General features: G+C 41.6%; 1 protein-coding gene across 1 annotated transcript; it reads left to right on the plus strand.

The window, feature by feature from the left end:
* The first annotated feature begins 1,949 nt into the window (after positions 1-1,949).
* On the plus strand, positions 1,950-17,994 carry LOC143997353 (myelin P2 protein-like). The gene is made up of 4 exons (XM_077492933.1): positions 1,950-2,116; positions 10,625-10,797; positions 14,071-14,172; positions 17,748-17,994. Exons 1-4 carry the CDS (start codon positions 2,044-2,046, stop codon positions 17,802-17,804), a joined length of 405 nt encoding a protein of 134 aa, XP_077349059.1. The 5' UTR covers positions 1,950-2,043; the 3' UTR covers positions 17,805-17,994.
* Positions 17,995-21,277: the final 3,283 nt, after the last annotated feature.

Below are 21,277 nucleotides of genomic sequence, written 5' to 3' on the forward strand. Positions count from 1 at the left end.
TCACACTTGTGCGGTGCAGGGAACCGTATAAGATTCGGACAGGAATTTTACAGCATTCCTGTTCAAATCACATGGGATTCTTTGCAGTGAAATTTGAGCCCATTCATTTGATATGGCTCAAATCGCACCACACCTGCATAAAAAAAGGTGCATGCACCTTTTTGCAGCACTGGAATCAAATCGCATGGGTGCACTGCGTTTTGCAAACCGTTTTTGGGGTGTTGTTACATTAACATTGACACCCACAGAGGTTTGCCTGAATGGAGTGCGGTTGCGATGCGGGAAAAGAACAGAAATCGCTGCGAATCCCTCATCAGTGTGAACCAGGGCTAAAGGTGAACTCATCCTTTTTAACGGGTCTGGAGAATATTAGCTATGAGGAAAGGTTGTGAGCACTTAACTTATTCTTTTTGGAGAAGAGACACTTGAGAGGGGATATGATTTCAATATACAAATACCATACTGGTGACCCCACAATAGGGATAAAACTTTTTCGCAGAAGGGAGTTTAACAAGAGACGTGACCACTTATTAAATTTAGAAACAAAGAGGTTTAACCTTAAAGCGGGAGTCCGCCGTTTTTTTTTTTTTTTTTAAAAAGCCAGCAGCTACAACTACTGCAGCTGCTGACTTTTAAAATAATGACACTTACCCGCCCAGCGCGCCCACAATGTCGGCACCCGAAACCGATCTGTCGATCGTCTCTCGGGTGCTGCCGCCGCCATCCTGGGTATGGGAATCAGGAAGTGGAGCCTTTCGGCTTCATTTCCTGGTTCCCTACTGCGCATGCGCGAGTCGCGCTGCGCAATAAGGATGGTCCCCGCTGCCTCTGGGATCCGTGTGTTTCCCAGCAGGCAGCGGGGGACCTTTGGAAAGGGGCGTAGATTCTGCGGAAAGGGGCATGGCTTCTGCAGAATCTACGCCGGAAGTGGGTGCAGATACCTGTTCTGTACAGGTACCTGCACCCCCTCCCCCCTGAAAGGTGCCAATTGTGGCGCCGGAGGGGGGGAGGATTCCAATGAGCGGAAGGTCCACTTTAGGGTGGACCTCCGCTTTAAACTACGTAGAGGGTTCTTTACTGTAAGAGCGGCAAGGATGTGGAATTCCCTTACACAGGCAGTGGTCTCAGCGAGGGGCATTGATAGTTTCAAGAAACTATTAGATAAGCACCTGAATGACCACATCATACAGGGATATACAATGTAATACTGACATATCATCACACAGATAGGTTGGGTTTGATGGACTTGTGTCTTTTTTTTTCAACCTCACCTAGTATGTAACTATGTAAAAAAATAATATGTGCAATACCAGGGTATAAACACATTAAAAATATTTTTGAAAATAAAGAAACATAATAAAACATATTACATTATAAACATGATAAAACTAAATAAAAAAACTTCTAAAATAAAGACTTATAATTAAAAAAATATTTATGTTATTAGTTGTAAAGAAACAAACCTGAAAAAAAGATACATAAAACAATTTAATGGTATTAGTTTAAGATACATAATATAGCTTAAAAAAATCTCACTCAAGTAAACATAAGAAAACTGGAAAAAATAAATAGCAAAAAAGAAAAAATGTAAAATAAGGAAACATAATAAAAACAACTGTGCGATTATTTATAAATAAACTTCACTATAGAGACCTTTTAAATGTCTGGAAAATTCTCAACAGCCCCTATAAGCATTTTTTAATACAGTGATCAGTTAGGAAAACCAGTGTGGTCAGATCGGAATAGATTTAGAATAGAGTGGAATATTCGTCAGATTTCAGCCAGGTACCCCAATCCGCCCAGGCTGAGCTAATCACTAATTGCAGCCATGTGCTCCTCGGGAAGCATCCCTTTCCATCGGACTGTGGATGAAAGAGCTGAGCTGGTCAGCTCCTGACAATGAGGAATAGGCGGATGGTGTGACCGCTCTCTGACGTCTACAGCTCCCCTCCCCAGCAGCCGGTCACCCTGTCACTTTATAAAGCGGTGCAGCATCCTCCGCTGTCCCCAGATCTCTCTGCATCTCCTATAATCAGCAGCATCATGGTGGATCAGTTCATTGGTACATGGAAGCTGTGTGACAGCCAGGGCTTCGATGAGTACATGCAGAAGCTAGGTAAGCTGGAGACTGTGCTCTACACGTTCTGCGCTATATATATATATATATATATATATATATATATATATATATATATATATATATATATATATATATATATATATATATCCCCTCCTTCCTTGTTCTAATCATGAATCTTTTTCTATTATTTTTTTTATTACTGCACAAATGTAGATTTACAACTTCACCCCCCACAAAAAAGTTTAACCATTCCAGAAAAAACTCCCCCCTCTTTATTCCCATACTTTTAACATCGTTACATTTTACATGCCCCCCATTTATTTTATTTATTTCTGAAAGTGCTATCCTCTCATTTTACCTCCATAGATATTGTCTGATCACTTGCTAGTTTCTCAGTGCCACCGGTACCATGCCAAACTTTTGAGCAGATCTCAACCCACTGAAACTGTCAGATGTTATCTTCCTGATCCCTCTGATTTCACAACTGAAGGTTGAAAATGTTCTAAATTGGCTTGAGGCTTGGTACCCATGCATGTAACAATCTCTAACTGTACCATCAACCTTAGATTTACCATAACTGTGTAATATACAGATCTACCTGATCTATACAATTTGTTCTTTTAACTTTAGTTGCAAATATTGAATGAATCAGTATAACTTACCTGGCTGCCTCCAAAGATTTTTAGGGGGCTGGGAAATGACCAGGTAGTAGGTTGCCTTGATCTTCACTTGGTGTGTGTAAATACATACACTTTTTTTTTTTTTTGGGGGGGGGGGGGGTGACGAAGGCAAACTAATTTAAAACCAGCTGCATAGTGTGTATGGGTGTTCGTAGTTGTCAGAAGCAGCATGAAGAATACCATTATTGTTCCATAGATCTAGCTGCATAATTTTGTTCACACTAAAATGCATTTTTATCTATACAGGCTACATCAAGGGGTCAAAATGTTTTAAACCTTTTTTTTTTATTTTTTTCCATTTGGATGGGTGCATTGCAGGGTGTTGTGTGTTCTGTTAAAAAAATAGAAAAAAAATAAATGCACTGCACCAGTATAGTGTGAACACGGCATATAGAGCCATGGGGCTTACAAAAGGTAAATCCACTTTGCACTGCAAGTGCACTTTGAAGTGCAGTCACTTGTAGATCGGAGGGGGAAATGCAAGGAAATAAAATGGCATTTATTACTTAAAAACCGATCCAAAGATGACATTCAGTTCCTGATTTTAGGAATATATTGGATATCATGTGGGGGCCCCACACATTCAGAGTGATCTACAGTCCTGTCCACATCTAAACAGAATGTATTGTACAATTGGAATGTGTGCTCACCTTAAGGGCTTACTCACACCAAAAGGCAAATCCACTTTTCACTGCAAGTGCACTTGGAAGTGCAGTCGTTTTTTTTAAATCGGTGGAGTAGATGTGAAATGAGGGGAAGCTTTGCTGATTTTATCATCCGATCATGTGCAAGCTAAAATGCTGTTTTTGTTTCCAGCTGAATTAGGTGTGGATAATGCTGCTAATATTACCGCATCCGTTTCACGTAATACATGGGATTTAATAAAAGAAAAAAAAAACCTCTTTATGAATGTTTCTCAATGCAAAGTTATTATTCTGTTATCTGAAAAAGCTTATTTTTTTTTCGAATTGTATGGTAATGTTTAAGCCAAATTTTAGGACTTTTTTTTTTTTTGCAAACTTTTATTGCCCAACACCCTAATTTCCTATTCCTATATTTTTTTTTTTTTTTTTTTTTATCAATTGCAGTGATCTTTTAAGCTTCATCTTTTTATCAATTTTCTTTAAATTATTTTTCCTTTTAGACCCCTTTCACACTGGGGCCAGGGCAGCGGCTGTGGTAGCGCTAAAGCAATGCTTATTTTAGTGAAGTTTTTCGGCCGATACCGGGGTGCTTTTAACTCCTGTATTGCAGTGCTTCCAAAGCACTTTTCAGGTGCTTCAGAAGCCCTGCCCATTCATATACAGTCAAATACAGTGCTCCTAAAGATGCTGCTTGCAGGACTTTTCTGAACGTCCCACGAGCGCACTGCCCCAGTGTGAAAAGCCATACTTGAAGCAGTTTTTAGGTGCTTAGCAGAGGCTATTTCCAGCGGTACAGCACCTGAAAACAGTGTGAAAGGTGTCTTAGATTTACCAAAAGCATATGAGGCCAAACCTAAACCCTTTCAATTTGTATGCAATTAGGCACACCCTTGGGCTACATAGTTGAAGGTAAATCTAATGGAAATCCATATAAGTTGTATAGTGTGTATCCAGCTTTAGGGCCAGTTCACACCAGATGCAGTTCCGTTCAGTTTCGTGCACTTTTTTTCTGCACTAAAAATGCATGCACAGTGTTTTCCATGTATTCCAATGGCTCTAGTTCACACCATGCAGTCAGTTTCCGGGGCAGAAACTGACCAGAACTGACTGTATTGGCACAGAAAAAACAGAACTGGTGCGAACTGACCCGAAGGCTGGATTCACACCTATGCAGTTTTAGTGCTTTTTGCATTTTGCACTACAGCCCCTCTAACATGGTTTCCTATGGAACACTTTCTGTAGTGCAAATCTGCAAAATGCAAAAAGCACAAAAAATGCATAAGTATGAATCCAGCCTTAGACCATCCTTTCTCAACCTTTTTTTACCCTGGAGGAATGCTCAAAATTTTCAGGTTCATGTGAACCCCTGCTAAAATGTTCTTCATCTACATTTTATAGTAAACAGCTGTGGAACATTTAAAAATAGAATACAGCATACTTCGACTATTTGGTGCTCAGCCTAAATTATATTACAACACTCCCTTGCTCTATACATCAATATTAATCATGAACATGAATACTAATGGTTAAAAATGCACACTGCAGAATTGTAGTGGAGAAAAGTTCCATTACAGTGGTGGTCATGGGAGTCTGCACTGGGGGGGGGGCAGTGCAGCCGATCCTGAGTGACTGTCAAAAATTCTGACTTGCATCGATCTGAGTCTCTGCAGCCTCTGTATCCACCTCCATAGACTGCTTGCACACAGATCGGGGGGGAGGTTCAGACGTCAAGGCAGGTGCTGGTGTCCATCTGAATGAAGCCTAAGCCCATTACATTGAAAACCGCATGCATTATTGTGCATTAAGGGCCAGTTCACTCTGCAATGCAGTGCAGGGAACCCACATTTCTAACACGGTATTAAAAAAAAAAAAAAAACACACACTGCAGTGGTTGTTAATATTAAGTTAATGATGTAGTGCATTTGCCATTACTGGACTGCATGGTACAAAAGATCCATTTGCAGTGAGTTTCCAAAAGTAGTGCATGCGCTACTTTTGTTGCAATGCAATTTCAGCCCCTTCAAAATGAATGGACTGAAATTGCATCACACAGAACTGCATGTGAAATGCACTGCCCATTCTTGTGCTATTCCTGGTGTGTAATGGCCCTCAACACACATTAATGGCATGTTTTCAGATGTGTTTTGTGCATGGATCTGTGACTTCTAATGTAGGTCACCAAGACATGAAGTTCCATTAATGACTGAAGTTCTATAGACTATGCAAATTTCTTTCCATCAACCACGGGTCACACAATTTCCCGGTCAACACAGTGCTAACAGGGGAAACCCTCCTGCTGAGACAGTGGGGGTTATTTACTAAGGGCCGGTTCACACTGCGGGCGAGGCGACACCGACTTGCCTCGCCGCGACCTGCCGCGACCTCAGCGGCGACTTGCAAATGACTTCTGTATAGAAGTCAATGCAAGTCGCCCCGAGGTCGCCCAAAAGTAGTACAGGAACCTTTTTTCTGAGTCGGAGCGACTCGAGTCGCTCCTCTCAGAACGGTTCCATTGTACAGAACGGGGGCGACTTGTCAGATAGCGGCGAGGCAAGTCGTGTCGCCTCGCATCGCCCGCAGTGTGAACCGGCCCTAAGGCTCCAAGCACACTGTAGCTCAAACTGCAGTTTATTGGAGTTTGGGTGTGTTTTATTTATTTATTTATTTTTTAAAGCTCATATACTCCACTCTGTTAGCCTATGTGGCCATGCACACATGGACTTTTTTTAATGAGCAGTGGAGTTTATGGGTTTTTTTTTTCAACGCTAGAAAATCTAATTCAAAGTGACGTTTTTCACCACCAAAAAACGATAAACACTGATAAACGCGCGTTAATTAGTGTTTGGCATTCTATTTTTTTTCAATGCATTGTGGGAGTTTGGAATGCACTGTGGGATTTTTGGAGTGTCTTCTGTGTAATTTTTATTGAAAATGCCCATAAACGCTTACGCTCACAAACACTAGTACAAAATGCTGTTAAAAGCATGTTTTTCAACCAGCATTTTCTGCCCGCAATTTGGCGTCCAGAAAGTTTTTTTTGAGCTTCAGTGTGCATGGAGCCTAAAGGAAAGCTTTGCACTGAAAGTGCACGTGGAAGCAAAGTCGCTGTAGAACAAAGGGGACATGCAAGGAAAATAACTGGCATTTTAGCTTGCACATGATTGGATGATAAAATCAGCAGAGCTTCCACTCATTTCAGATCTACCTCTCAGATTTGGAGTGACTGCACTGAAAATGCACTTGGAAGTGCAAAGTGGATTTGCCTTTTTGTAAATAACCCCCAGTGTCTTCTCCCGGTGGGGGAAGCTGTCCCTGCTTGGAGAAGACCGTGATTATAACAGCCGCTAGAGATGAACGCAAGTAAATCCAGCAGGCTGGTTGTACCCAAGTTGATTGATCGACTTAGTACATCTAGCCTGCCCACACTTTTTGAATCTCAGCTGCTCCTCTCTATGGCTGGATTTGAGCTCATACATGTTTACAATCTCCTTTTGGATCTGCCAAGAAGTTTGTAGTATAAGGATATGCCTGATTTGGATAAAATTGATTGAATAATTTAGGTAGGTACTTATGTTAGAGCAGTGATCATCAATCCTGTCCTCAGGGCCCACTAACAGGCCAGGTTTGCAAGAAATACATCACAGGTGGTATCATTTGCTGCTCAGTGATTGCTGTATTCTAGTCTGCATCTCCCAAGGTAATACATAAAACCTGGCCTGTTAGTGGGCCCTGAGGACAGGATTGATGACCACTGCTATATGGTTTTAAGTTGCTGTACGGTCAGATTGTAAGATGTATGGTGAACCACAGAGGAGCTGATGTCTTCATAACAAAATCCATGGAGATTTTAAAATTCTGTTATCAAACAATATTTCAAAGGCAATATTACACTGAATGGTGCTGTGCTCCAGTCTGAGGGAATACTGGGAATTGTAGTGCCACTTTATTAGAAAACTGATATATGGCACTCAAATGCCATTGTAGAGCACAATGTGTGTGTGTGTGTGTGTGTGTGTATATGTGTATATAAAGTTAAATAATTAAGTGACACTAAATTATATTCTCCAATAATAATTCACACACATCTACTACTTAAAGGAGAAGTCCAGCTTGAGCATGTTTGGCTGGGCTTCTCCTATGGGACACAGGAGTACAATTCATTTTGCACTTCTGTGACCCGTTTTTCAGCAGGGAGCAGTCTGAAGTCCGTTCTCTGCTGTCACACGGAACAGTCCAGGCACCACGTCTTCCCGACTCCAATGAATGAATGAATGAATGAAATACTTATATAGCGCACAATGCGAACTGAATCGCCTCTAGGCGCTGTGGCGAGCTTTGATCATCTGCTAAAAGAGGAAGGTCTTGAGTTTTTTCCTAAAAGCCAGGTGATTTTCTTCCAGGCGGATGTTTATTGGTAGAGCATTCCATAGCCGAGGCCCTTGGACAGCGAATCTCCGATCCCCCTTGGATTTATACCGGGCTTTGGGCACGAGGAGGAGGTTTTTGTTGGCTGATCGAAGACTGCGGTTTGGTGTGTAATGATTTATTTTCTCCATTAGGTATTGCGGAGCTTCTCTATGCACGCATTTGTGGGTGAGGCAAAGGGTCTTGAACGTGATCCGATTTTTTACGGTTAGCCAATGTAAGCTCCTCAGTGAAGGAGAAATGGATTCCCAGGGTTTTTTTCCTGTTATCAGCCTTGCCGCCATGTTTTGGATCAGTTGTAATCGCGCAAGTTGATATTGTGGTAATCCTATGTAAAGCGAGTTTGCGTAGTCCAGTCGTGAATTAATGATTGTTCCAACTACCACTGCTTTGTCATTCTTTGGGATAAAAGGGATGAGTCTGCGAAGCATGCGCAGCAGATGGTGAGATCGACTGACTACTGCTCCTATTTGCGCATCCATTGACATTTGTGCGTCTAAAATAACCCCGAGACTCTTCGCTTTGGTCTTTGGGGAGATAGTCTGCCCAAAGACGGTTGGTGGAGACCAGGAGGTTTTGGTTGCGGGCTTATGATTTGGGTGTAAGATAAGAAGCTCTGTCTTTGATTGGTTCAGCTGGAGGGAGTTGGTGGTCATCCAGTCCTCTATTGATTTGAGGCAGTTTTCAAGTTGTTGTTGGTGATCTTTTTTCCCATTGATCCGGAAATAAAGTTGCGTGTCGTCAGCGTAAGAGTGGAAGCAGAGATCTGAGCATCTGATGATTTGAAGGAGTGGGCGAATGTAAATGTTGAAGAGAACGGGTGACAACGGAGAGCCTTGAGGGACTCCGCAGGTGACTGCCCGAGTTTCGGAGAGGAATTTTCCTAGTTTCACTGTCTGTGACCGATTTCCTAGGAAGGACGCGAACCAATGGAGATCTATGTCTTGGACTCCGGCTACTTCTGTGAGGCGGACGAGTAGAGTATTGTGATCTACTGTATCAAACGCTGCACTTAGGTCTAGCAGTACGAGGAGACACGGCTCTCCGTCATCTGCCGCTTCGAGGGCGTCATCCCAAATCTTGAGGAGAGCTGTTTCTGTTCCATGACCCGGGCGGAAGCCTGATTGCAGCGGGTCCAGGAGTTTGTGAGTATCCAGGTGAAGTTGTAGCTGATGTACTACAGCTTTCTCCATGATCTTAGTGTGGTGAAGCAGAGAGGAGAGATGCTAACTGAAAGGCAGCAGTTCTCCGCTCGAGGAGCTGTGAGAACCGAGCCATTGGTGATGTTTGATGGCTTGGTTCTCTGTGCAGAATCCACCCGGGTAAGTATGATTATGGAAAAAACTGATTCCCATACTTCTGTTTTAATTCCCCTGGAATCTATTTTCAGGAATCCATGCCTTACCTTGTTTATCTGCCTTCTGTGAGCTCCCAAAGCTCTATCTTCCCCTCCCTACTTTCCTTGGAATGAGCAGTGCACATTAGTTAGTTTTATGTATGCTACAAATCCCATAATCCCTAGCTCATCTCAGGAGAGTGGCTGTCATACCACCCAACTTTTTGAGATGGGAATGAGGGACACCTATCAACAAACATATGCAGTGAGACACCCCCCCCCCCCCCACCATGCCCCCTTAAAGGAGACTTGTACAAAAAAAGTGGGTATTTTTTTTTTTTTTTTTTTTTAACCACTACTATTTATGTTGGCTTCTGGAATTTACAAATGCAGCAATTTAGCAATTTGGAAATCAGATGAAAGAATTAGTGTTGAAAACACTTAATTTTTTTTTATATATATATATATATATATATATATATATATATATATATATATATATATATATATATATATAATATGTGTGTGTGTATATATTCAGACCAAAATGAGGGACAGCCCCTCAAAATCGGGGACCGTTGGGAGCTATGGCTATATTGCTACATACAGTGGGATCATGGAAAAATAACTCATAACAAGTTGGATCACAACAGCAAACAAAAGATTTGGGGGGGGGGGGGGCAAGGACTTATTTTTTTTTTTTTTTTGGGTTAAGCGGGCATACACATTTCGTTCTGCCAGTGGGTTGAAACTTGGCTTGTGTGGATGCAGGGATCTCTCACATGGCACTATTGTATTCTGACAGTGGGGGCTCACTCCCCACCCCCATGAGAATACATCAATCAGTGCTGCATAAACTGATCGAATTCTGGTCTTCCAACAGAACCATTCGACAGAAGCTGGTTGTTAGACCGGCTTCTGTTGAATAGAGTTTGAGAGAAATGTTAAGTGTGCATATACCATGCTTAAAGAATACATACTTGAATAAAGTTTAGTGTCACTTTAATACATTTTAACATTTGGTATATTTGTACAGGGTTGCAGTGGGTCATTTTGGGGCTCTTGGTTTGCAAGGCTTGAAGTAACCGACACATTAGAACTGGTTAACCGCTCTTTGTTTTTCTTATCAGGGTTCAGGATATATAAATGATTTCTAATATGTGAGACTGCACAGTCAGGATGAGGTACAGAACATTGTACTGCCTGGGCAGCCCAGACCTTGTATTCTGATGATGGAGGTGCTGGGATCACAGATAAGTGTCTACTTTGAGGTCCGAGAAGTCCTTCTCTGGCTCTCAGAAATTAGGACACTTTAGATGGACTGGTGTGAATTCTGATCTCTGATTCTCTTGGTATTTTCTCACTGTATATTTGACATGCACCTAGCACAGTCTGTAGAAATAAGATGTCCTATACCACTAAACCGTACCGTGTCAGTATAATGTTCTTTACTTTGCAGGGGTTGGTTTTGCCACAAGGAAAGCAGGTGCCGTGGCAAGGCCAAACGTGATAATTTCTAAAAATGGTGATGAGATCTGCCTGAGAACAGAGAGCACACTAAAAAACACAGAGATGAAGTTCAGACTAGGAGAGGAGTTCGATGAGACCACCGCAGATAGCAGGAAAACGAGGGTAAGCACTACATGGCACAACTTTTATACCTCACTCTTTTTTATATGCTACATAGACCATTCTCTACAGAACTATTATACCTGCAAACATGCCTAATGTTTATCTCTTTGAAGAGTGAGATCTTTGCTTGGAAGGGCAAGCAACCTGCAAGATGAATTTCTGGCAACCTAAAGCGGTTATGCATTCCTGGTAATGTGTGAGACTTATTGCATTTGCATGTCCCTCTAAAGCTGAATTATTGCCTGCTATTAAAAAAAAAAAAAAAAAAATTCCTACCACTGTCCCCATGCTGCAAGGTTTACATTATTGTTGGCTCTAGGGGATGAGGAACAAGGTGTAATATATACCTTGGTCCTTGCTCCGGCAGCATCCCTCCATCTGTGACCAGTCCCCATAACACTTTAATAAGATGTCCCAGTCCCCTGAATGATGCCAATAGCTCTGCCATTGCATGTGAGAATGGCAAAGACTATCCACAAGCTAGATGGAGAAATAAGGGCAAGTATGGCAACCTTTCTCCTCATCCCCAAAGTTAAAGAGGACCTTCTCTTAAGAGTGCCACTTCTTTGCATCTCCCCTAACAAAGTGTGTGTGTGTGTGTGTGTGTGTGTGTGTGTTTTTTTTTTTTTTTTTTTTTTTTTCCTAATGAGTACTCACGCTTACTTTTGCAGTTCTCGCCTAGGTGAGAAATAAATAAGTTTGCTTCCCACCCGACCCATAACCCCCCCTGGGACATGTGCACATCCCCATCCCAGGAGACTATGGGACAAATCTGACAGCACAGTGCAATCTCATGCATGATCAGTGGGGACCCAGCTGTGAAACAGCAGGAAGTCACAGCTGGTGGCATTGGGGATCTGAAGATCACTGAAGAACTGGCTTGGGTGAAGGCAGCATTGAACTCCCCAGGCTGGTGATTAAAAATCAGCATCTACAACATTTGTAAAGAGAAGTTCTACGCAGTGCAGAGCTCCTCACATGTAGAATGTGTTTTCTTGATATAGCCTATGGGGGAGATAAACTGGAGAGTGCAAAATCAGGTGCAACTCTGCATAGAAACCAATCGGCTTCCTGGTTTTATTGTCAGTGTATTTAAACTTAGCTAAATCTAGACGCTGGCTACCATGCAAAGCTTCACCAGATTTTGCGCTCCAGTTTTAGTAAATAAAGCCCTGTGTTTGCTTGCTTACCAGTGATAAACAAAACATCCAAGAAATGTTTGGATATGTCTGTTTCAGCTCTGATCTTTGCATTACAAACAAGTTAGAGGGGGTTTGTAGCTCAAAGTGTGATGGACTGGTGCAACAACTATATCTGGATAAACCTACTGAGCTAGTAAGTTCTACTCCATTGTGTGAATCTCCAGGCTTAATTAAGTGCTGTTTTATGTATATGGAAGCAAAGGATGACAAGAAGCCAGGATTATGGCATCATCTTACACTTCTGCTAGGAAAGGGCCACTTATGGCCAAGGGTGAGGAATGTGGGCTGATTTAGGTTGTAATATAGGAGTAGGGCAGAATCGAATATGAAGTTTTTTGCATGATATCCAAACCACTATTCTGGGCTTGGAACTAATTCATACTCTTCAAAGATTAATGATTTCTTTAATACCTGCTTGGCCTAAAGTTAATCCTAAGCATACAGTATGAAGATTATCACCATCTGGTAGACCTTAGCTGAATGAGGTGACCATTGTCTGTCTGTTTATGGGTAGCAGGGGACACCCTTTCATAATTTTTTTTTTTTTTTTTTTCTTTTTTTTTTTCCCTTAAAGCGGCGTTCCACCCAAAATGGAACTGCTTTAAGTAATGGTGACCCCCTGGCATGCCACATTTAGCATGTCATCTTTTTTCACCTCCCCCCCCCTGCAATCTTCTGGGACATGTGACAGTTCCCAGAAGATTGCCCAGCCATTCACGCATGGCTTGTGCGTGCCCAGGTGCAAAGCCACATCCAGGTGCCCACAGTAAGAATGCTGGTGCTGTGGAGAGGAGAGGGGCTTCGTACACCCGCATTATTGGACCGGCTAGTGTCTGATTATTAAAAGTCAGCAGCTACACTTTTTATAGATGCTGACTTTTAATAGTGTGTGTGGTGTGTTTGTTTGTTTGTTTTTCTCAGCGGGTTGTGGAGGGGGCGGGAGCAGCCAGCTCAGGCTCGTGGTGGCTCACTGAAAGTTGGTCACGGTCCAGGCATGTGGGCGGATCATGACCCCAGTGTCATGATCCTGCCTGAGCCCAGACAGGCTCTGGGATGTCAGCAGACTTCAGGCTGCTGTCTGCTGAAAGTCACAGAAGTGAAACATGTACTGCACTCCTGTGAGCCACAGGAGAAGTATAGCCAAATGAGGTTTTCAGTGGGGGCTATTTGCTCTTGCTGCTGTCATTCAAATTCAGTGAGTGGGTGGGGCTGGGCCATGGTGTGTATGTGTAGTAAGCGGCTTCCTATGGTGGCACAGAAAAAAACAAGGGTCTGGGTGGGGGGGGGGGGGGGGGGCCCCAGAAGAGGTTCCAGGCTGCCCTGTGTAATTTAGTAGGCAAGTAGAACCTTCTTTTCTTTTTTTTTTTTTGGGGGGGGGGGGGGGAGACTTTACAACTGCTTTAAAATCTAATACCAAATTGTAGTGTGTGTATGGGGAGGGTTTTGTTTTTTGCTTACCAGTTCTTCGATCTGGTGGCTGCATTAGAGTTTCTTTTTAGGTGTGCTCTTTATCTAATATGTGCATAATACATTTCCTGTCCCTGGGTGACGACCCTCACACCCCTGTATCTATGAAGGGAACCATGATTGCCACCTAGACTGGGCTTAAAACATGTCTGCCTTTTTGTTCCTTTCACATAGTGGCTGATGGGATTAATAGTTTACAGAAGGCAGAAAATGGTGGTTTTTGCTAAGCTTACAGGACATGAAAAGGCTACTGCATCGTGTATTTTTTGTACTTGCTGAAAATGTTTTTTAAAATGGGAAAAATAAACAAATTCAGCAAGGACTAATAGGCTGCAATATTTTAATTGTCAGATTTTTGGTTTTAGTTGCACTATTTATTTTCACTTGATTTCCTTTATTAGATTTTTTTTTTTTTTTTTGCTTGTCTGTCAGCTCTTTAAGGTTTTGTTTATACAAATCAGAAAAAGCTCAAGAGTGATTACTTTGCTTTTTGAATTTGCCTATGTCATCCATTCTCTATAGTAAGCAGATAGCTGGTGGTTTGGATGTGTTCCCTTCTATTGTTCTCTAATGTACACACTCATTTACCATATTTGTATTTCAGACTCTTATAACCTGCAATGATGGAGTGCTAACACAGGTGCAGAAATGGGATGGAAAAGAGACAACTATCACAAGGGAACTGAAGAATGGACAGATGGTGGTGGTTAGTTCCCTTTACATTTCCAAATATCCAATTTGTCGCTTTTGGAAAAGTAGCGACTGTGCTCTTTACACTCTTTACTGTATAGTATGTGCACTGGTTATCAGTCTATGTACAGCCAAATGTAATTCTAAATAGAGCAGACAAGGGTAGCAGGGAAAACACCATTTTAGTGTGGGGAAGGGTTAAAACCTGAGTCCAGGTCTACTGCTGTGTTTTGCCTTCCTGTGCCAGGGACCATCGCTTCCCCCTTCGCTTCTTGCTCAGGTGTCACAGGAAGTGAATGAAATATATTCCAAAAGGGGACATAGACAAGTAATACAAACCTGCAAGAGATGTTCTCCACAAAAATTCCACTAAAAAAATTATGTAAATGATGTATATTTTAAAGTAGATGGGGGACAGGGAGGTTACCTAGATAACATTTCTCACTGTAGCAGAGAAGTCAGGTCACCAAATATTACTTTACCCATTTTTTAAAATATTAAGTCATTAACAAAGCAAACAGATGTTCTCTATTGTCAAGGCCAGGTTTGCCAACTGCCCTGAAATTTGAAAGTGTGTGTGGGGGGGGGGGGGGGGGGAGAGAGAGAAACGCAGCTAAATATATTGAAAATGTATAAGCCCAACAATCGGTTATAACTTTATGACCACCCACATAATATTAAAGCAGAAGTAAACCCATTGATCTAACAATGTGAAAAAACATTACATTCCTGGCATGTTAACTGTCACATTGGTTGTGCTCTCAACCAAACTGTCAAACCATCCAATGGCTGGTGTCATAACTAATCACAAGTGCCGCTTCATGGCAGTTAAAGATTAAAGGGAGGCCAAGATGGCAGCTTCCTTGGCTGAAAACAATAGGAGGGTTTACTTCCACTTTAAGTAGGTCCCCTTTTTTGCAAAACAGCCCTGACCAATTGAGGCATGGACTCCTTTAGACACCTGTACACTTAATAACTGGACAAATGCCATTTTTGAAAGTGCTTAAAAATTGTTTGCTTTTAACATTTTGTTTTTTGGAATGAATGTCAATTTTCAGAATGAAAACTACATACTGTTAGAAATGCGGTCATTTGAGAGAAATGTTACCATCCTGCTCCCTGTTTAAAGTTTCTTGTCACTGACTGAAAATGAACATCAATTTGACCCCACTGATTGGAAAATCAAATGAACATACTTGAAAATAAAAATTAATTGGACCGTCAATGGCTAAACAGTAAATTCGTTGCCAGGGTTGCTAGTCTAATGTAATTTGTTATGGCAGGGTGATCTGAGTAACTGACATCATGTTTGTTCAGCAGCATTTCCTGAAATGTCCAAGATATTATGGACCGCTGGGAATTTTTGGTGGTAACAAAATGTTTTGTCTGCAGAAGTGTGGCTTTTACAAATGGCGAAATGAGGGGGGAAGGACTTGAAGAGTGTAGACTAAAACCCCAATTAAATGGGTTATAAATATACTAAAAAAAATGGCATAGTGAGAATTTATTTTTATTTTTTTACACTTTTTTTTTTTCTGGTACAATTGTTTTTCTTGTAGCAAGCACAGCAAAATAACCGATCACCCATACATTGGTACAGCACACCAAACATATCATAAAGGCATGGGCAAAAATGACTGGCTAATTATTTTGGAAGCACAACGTGTCCCTGAAGTTCCACATGTCGCCTAGGCCCAAGGGCCTACAAAGGGATCCCATGTCAAAGAATATGCTCTAGATCTGGGGACTTGGGGGTCATACCATGGAAAGGTGAGGCTGAGGGCAATCCTGTCTGATCTCGGAAGCAAAAAAGGAAAAACCATGAGTGGAAGAAAAAGCGAGAGGGAGGAGTTCTGCAGGCTGGGGAAATTGTTTAGAGACAATTGGAGACCCACATTGTTTTGATGCAGGGTGGGAAGACCATAAGGCCACCAGTGTGACCATACTTTGAGAAATTTAGAATGAGTCATGTAGGATGCTAGACTTTTTTTCTTTTTTTTTTTTTAACCAGAGGGTTTCTTCCAGGCTCTAGCGATCACCCATTTAGGCTATAACCAGATAAGGTGCCAACTTTTGTTGGTATGAGAACAATCCTTGGATCAGGGCAATGCAATAAGGCCACTTTAGAATCCCTGCAAATTGGTATTTGAAACTAGGAGTAGAGGAGCCCAAACACCCTAGACCAGAATCCCATTAGATGGGGGGCAATGCCACCAAGTGTGGACAACAGCCCCTGAAACACCTGTCACTATAGGATGGGTTTGAACTCTCTATGCGGGCCAGGACCCTATGCCATCTTAGAAGAACCCTGTATGCAGCTTCTAGGGTAGCCGTTTGAAGGAGCACTTGGCAAAGGAGGACCAGGCATTGCTCCACTCCTCTGGGTAAATAGAGATTGCCAGATCACGCTCCAACCACAACTTGTAAGACAGTGAAAAAAAGTAGCTGGATAGCCGCACTCCAAAGTATTCAACTTTATTGCAAAAATTATTCAAATCAAGGCATCTCAATCATATTTTTTCAATACAGTTGAATACTTTGGAGTGTGGCTATTCAGCTACCCTTTTTTTTATTTTATTTTTTTCACTGTGATTCCTGTTGCAAACAGAGCTGGCACCCTGTGGGATTGTGGAGACAGCTGTTTTGGGAGAGGTCATTACTTTGGAGCGGTAATCTTTTTTTTGTATTTCCACAACTTGTAAGATGCAGCTGCAAGGGGGTCTATAGTGTTACGAGTAGGATAGATCCTCAAGATGGTGCCTGGGGAGCTGGGAGAGTGGAAGCAGATGTGCTAAAACTGCAAATGGGCATAGCAAGAAACTCAGTGGGCACGCTTCCTGGAAAGAGCCAGAAGGGGTGGATCTCAGTGAACCAATGGTTTGACTACCAGGAAAAAGATCCTGGTTGGTCAAAGCCCAGCAAAAATGGAGGGTTATTCAAAAGTGGGAGGAGCAGAGAGGAAGGGGGGCATAAGGTTACCAGAATAACTAAGAGTCAGTTTCAAACTGTTGCATGAGGGGGCTCAGAGTGGGGGGGGGGGGGGAAGGGGGTGAACTGGTTTTTCAGCAGGATGGTGAAGTTTTGAAGTCCCTGACAATATCCCTGTGGAGGGCTGTAGAATCAATGTTGCCAACATACCTTTTGAGAGTCCAAAAATCTTGAATAGTGCTTGGCTTAATGCTACTATAGATTTTAATGTTGCAACTTTTCAGTTGGGTCTTTGTAGACAAGACAACAATATGTTCATCTATGGTGAACTCAAAGCTGGCCTTACACCTAATACAAATGCATTAGACAACTGTTGGCTCAATTACCGTAACTCCTAATTAAAGGGGACAATTTCACACTTGGTTTGGCCAGATTGAAAAGAAAATTGAAGGACAGAGATTAAAAAATGTAGCTAAGTCTAGTGAGAATACATTTCTAATAATTGAATTCTGTTCTAGCCAAAAATAAAAATAACTAGCCTTCATGTAAGGCCAGCACAACACTTGGTAAATAAAGCCCACCCACTGTACATAGACAATCATGCAGTTGACAGATATGTAGCATACTGGTCTAACAAATATCTTGTTTTACTGTTAATTTCAGACCTGCACATTGGATGAAGTGAAATGTGTCCGCCTGTATGACAAGGTGAAGTCCTAAATTTCAGTTTATGAATTCGACTGAAAACAGGAACACTGCTCAGTTCAATGAGCCTCGCTCAGCTACACTACTCTGCCTGTGAATCTTTTTACGTATTAATCGGGTGAAATTTTATGTGAAATTGTACATGAAGGCAGTGTACACAATCTGAACCTGCTGTGACTCTCAAATAAAGTCCTCGCACCCTGAATTAAGTGTAGCATGATTTGTGAACCAAAGGTTTATATTGTGTGTGGTGTTTGTTTATTTTTTTATTTTTTTTTCCTCCAATTTACACATACAGTACAACAGGCATCTTTGCTACACTGTGTAGTAGATAACCTACTTGGGGTACATTTTAGCTTGGACCCTCAGGTAGATTAGTGGCTGCATCTGTGGTAACACCAATACAAAGTATACATAGCAGAAAATACAGTATAATAACTGTAAAGTGTGTTTTTTGTACAATGTATAGATTCCACCGGGTTGTGTTTTATTTATTTATTTTTTTTATTTTTATTTTTTTCCCTTTCTCATGCATTTCCTGACATATGCTTGAAAATTAATACCTTAATCTTAAACAAGACAATTGTAACAATAGCCTTAATTTATAGCTGAGGAAAAGGTACTTGAGGCAGACAATGTAAATCTGTGTTCACATGGGAAGCTACAGGATCCTTCTGCCTACAAAGTCCTAAGATATGGCTTCTAACTGATAATATATGGGTATAGAGAGTAAAATGCGCTATTCAAAATGCCCTCCCTAATAAAAGCAGCAACTCTAAATTTCTGTTTATTACGCCATTATAATATACTGTTATGGTTATATATTTTTATATCTTTAATTTTTGTATATCCATGATTGTTAGTTGCGTGAGTAGGGCATCTTTCCCTCTCTCCCTTAAACATGGCAGATTTGCACGTACTGTGAAGCTCAGACCGAGGCATGGTTGTCATGTATGATAATTAAGCGGTATGTGTCAGGGCGCCGTCCCGCATCCCGTGAACACGTCCGTCTAGTGACGAAACGCATAGGGAGATACGGCGTGCTGACATCACCGTGTACTACGCCAGACCCGGAAGTGCGAGCAGTAACCGAGAGCCGGCCAACTCGTCTTTGAAATACGCATTGATTTTTCTTCGTTTATGTGAGTGCACTGATTTTATTTGAGATTTAATAAATAAGGGTTTTATGCTATGCGAGTGCTCTTATGTTTTTTCATATGAACTGTGGCACCATCGCTTCACTGTTGGGAATTAACATTGAGGAGAGTCCGGTGTGGTTCCTGTGACGGTTCATCCAGACTATTCCTACATATGCCCTTTTGATCTCGTGTAACACTGAGATCTCAAGTTCTGGTAAGCGGCCCCTTTTTTTTTTTTTCACTGGTGGAGGTGGCTTTTTGGATTACTGTATACATGAAGTGACGTGGGTGTCAGCTTTCCATCTTCACTCTGGACGAATCATTACTACTTGCTGATTGACATTTTCTTGGGACTCTAATCGACTATATTCTATTCTTCTTTTTTTTTTTTATTATTATTTTTACCTTTATCGAAATTTCATTCTGTTTTCACTTTTGTTTTTTATATGTTCGTATCTATAAGGGATATACACATTTTGTGCTATTTACCTCTCTTGATTTGAGGATTTTCTGATTGGTTCAATCAGGTTGGGTCTTTTTACGTGATTTGACACTGTTTATTTTTTGGGTTTTTGTTTTTTTCATGTATTTATTAATGATATGATTTATTTATATCATTTTATAACATTGTTCATTCCATTATATATTATTCAATGCTCACTATTATCTTATTTGGGTTACTGATCCCTTACCGTATGAATTGATGGAGATTTATTTTGTCATCTAGCCTAGGCTATATGTTCTCATTATTTCACTTATTTAGGAATGATTCTAGCACATTTTTTTTTTTTTTTTTTTGTTTGTTTTTTTTTTTTTGCTTTTTTAGCGCAGCTCACCATTACACATAGTTTATAACATTGGAGTATTACAATTAGAGTTGCTGCTTTTAGGGAGGGCTTTTTGAATAGCGCAGTTTACTCTCTGTACCCATTTTGTGATCCTTATACATTTACTGCTGCCATGCTATCTATATGGATATATTTGAATTTCGCGCCTCAAGTGTGGTAAACACTGGAGGGGTTTTTGAACCCTTCATAGAGGGAGATGGCCAACCTTGGAGGTCTTTTTATGAGGTAAAAAAACCTAACAGTGTCTGAGATGCACACTCAGTGGGATATTGCCTTCTTAGAAACCTATATTAAACAGATTGTTCCCCGTAGTTTGAGGTGGGAGGTTTGCCCTCAGAAGGGTGAGTTGGATCTAGATGGGTGGTATAAATATTTTAATGAGGTCAGGGTTACCTTTTTACGCTTTCTTGTTGAGAGAGAGAGAATCAGAAATTGGGCCGGCTAGACACTGAAATTAAAATCATAAAGGATAAAATATTCCGCCTCAAAAATATTGAGGAATATATAGATCAAAAATCCTTCTAAAAGTATTGGAAAAGGAAGAGAGAGAACAGAAGCTAAAAAAGAAAAAAAATTATATAATCGAGATGTCATTGATTACCGATCTATGATGGTTTTCGAATGGCAAAGGAAATTATTGGCAGAGCAAACGGGGACCCCTGGTCTGGCTATGGATACTACTCCAGCAGCTATTGCCCAAGGTGAGATACCACCCTTGAACATACAGAATTAAACTACACAATCTGCTAACGCTCGGTTCCGTTCCCCTGGCGAGGGGGTAAGGAATTATAGTCAAAATAGGGGGGCCAAACGTGTACCTCCTCCCAACTATGGCCATGGAGGGAGAGGTAGAGGTGGCCAACGTCAGGGTGGTCCCCCCCCACAGACATATGGTCTGTGGGGGGGTCTTTCTGAAAACGAGTGTCCGTGATATAAAGCCTTAGGTTGAACCTGATTGGCATCCTCAGTGCTTCTCCCCTCAGCTATGCGGTGAGTGCTGTGTGTGGACGTTGCATCCATGCACAGCGCCACGTGACCTTCCGGACACGCCACTCTGTGTCCTCAGGCATACCCATCCTTCTCTTTGAATATGCCTGGTTCGCAACCGCGAACGGCATTCAGGTCTGCTATTGCAGACCTGAAGGGAGAAGGTGACGCTGACCATTCCTTTCGGAAGCTGAACATGCCGCCTGAAACAGGGATCAACATTTACACTGTCCTGCTTGGGACCCGTATGGCCAACACAAAGTAAGGTGATTATCTAACTTGTGGACGCATTATATACCTCTACAAGGGGGGGGTTCTGTGAGCAGATTTATAGTCTTTAAAACCACAGAGGCACAGGGAGTTTCCCAATGTTACTAGGCAGAAGTGCTGGGTTGTAATTAAACCATGCAACTATAGGCCATGGTATGGGGAAAAAAACTGCTAAGCAGCTGTGTGAACCATTCAGCCACCGCTCATATAGAAGTTTATATACATGTCTGTATTAGTAACTGCT

The sequence above is a fragment of the Lithobates pipiens genome, unplaced genomic scaffold, assembly GCF_037356315.1.
Source record: "Lithobates pipiens isolate NorthernLeopardFrog02 unplaced genomic scaffold, aLitPip1_a1.2 Scaffold_19, whole genome shotgun sequence".
Taxonomy (NCBI): Eukaryota; Metazoa; Chordata; class Amphibia; order Anura; family Ranidae; genus Lithobates; species Lithobates pipiens.

What these genes read in the sequence shown, in the direction of transcription:
- LOC143997353 (XM_077492933.1), top strand. Translation starts at nt 2,044, where the DNA reads ATGGTGGATCAGTTCATTGGTACATGGAAGCTGTGTGACAGCCAGGGC. An exon ending in CAGATAGCAGGAAAACGAGG is followed by an intron (nt 10,798 to 14,070) that starts GTAAGCACTACA and finishes TTTGTATTTCAG; the next exon opens with ACTCTTATAACCTGCAATGA. An exon ending in AGAATGGACAGATGGTGGTG is followed by an intron (nt 14,173 to 17,747) that starts GTTAGTTCCCTT and finishes TGTTAATTTCAG; the next exon opens with ACCTGCACATTGGATGAAGT.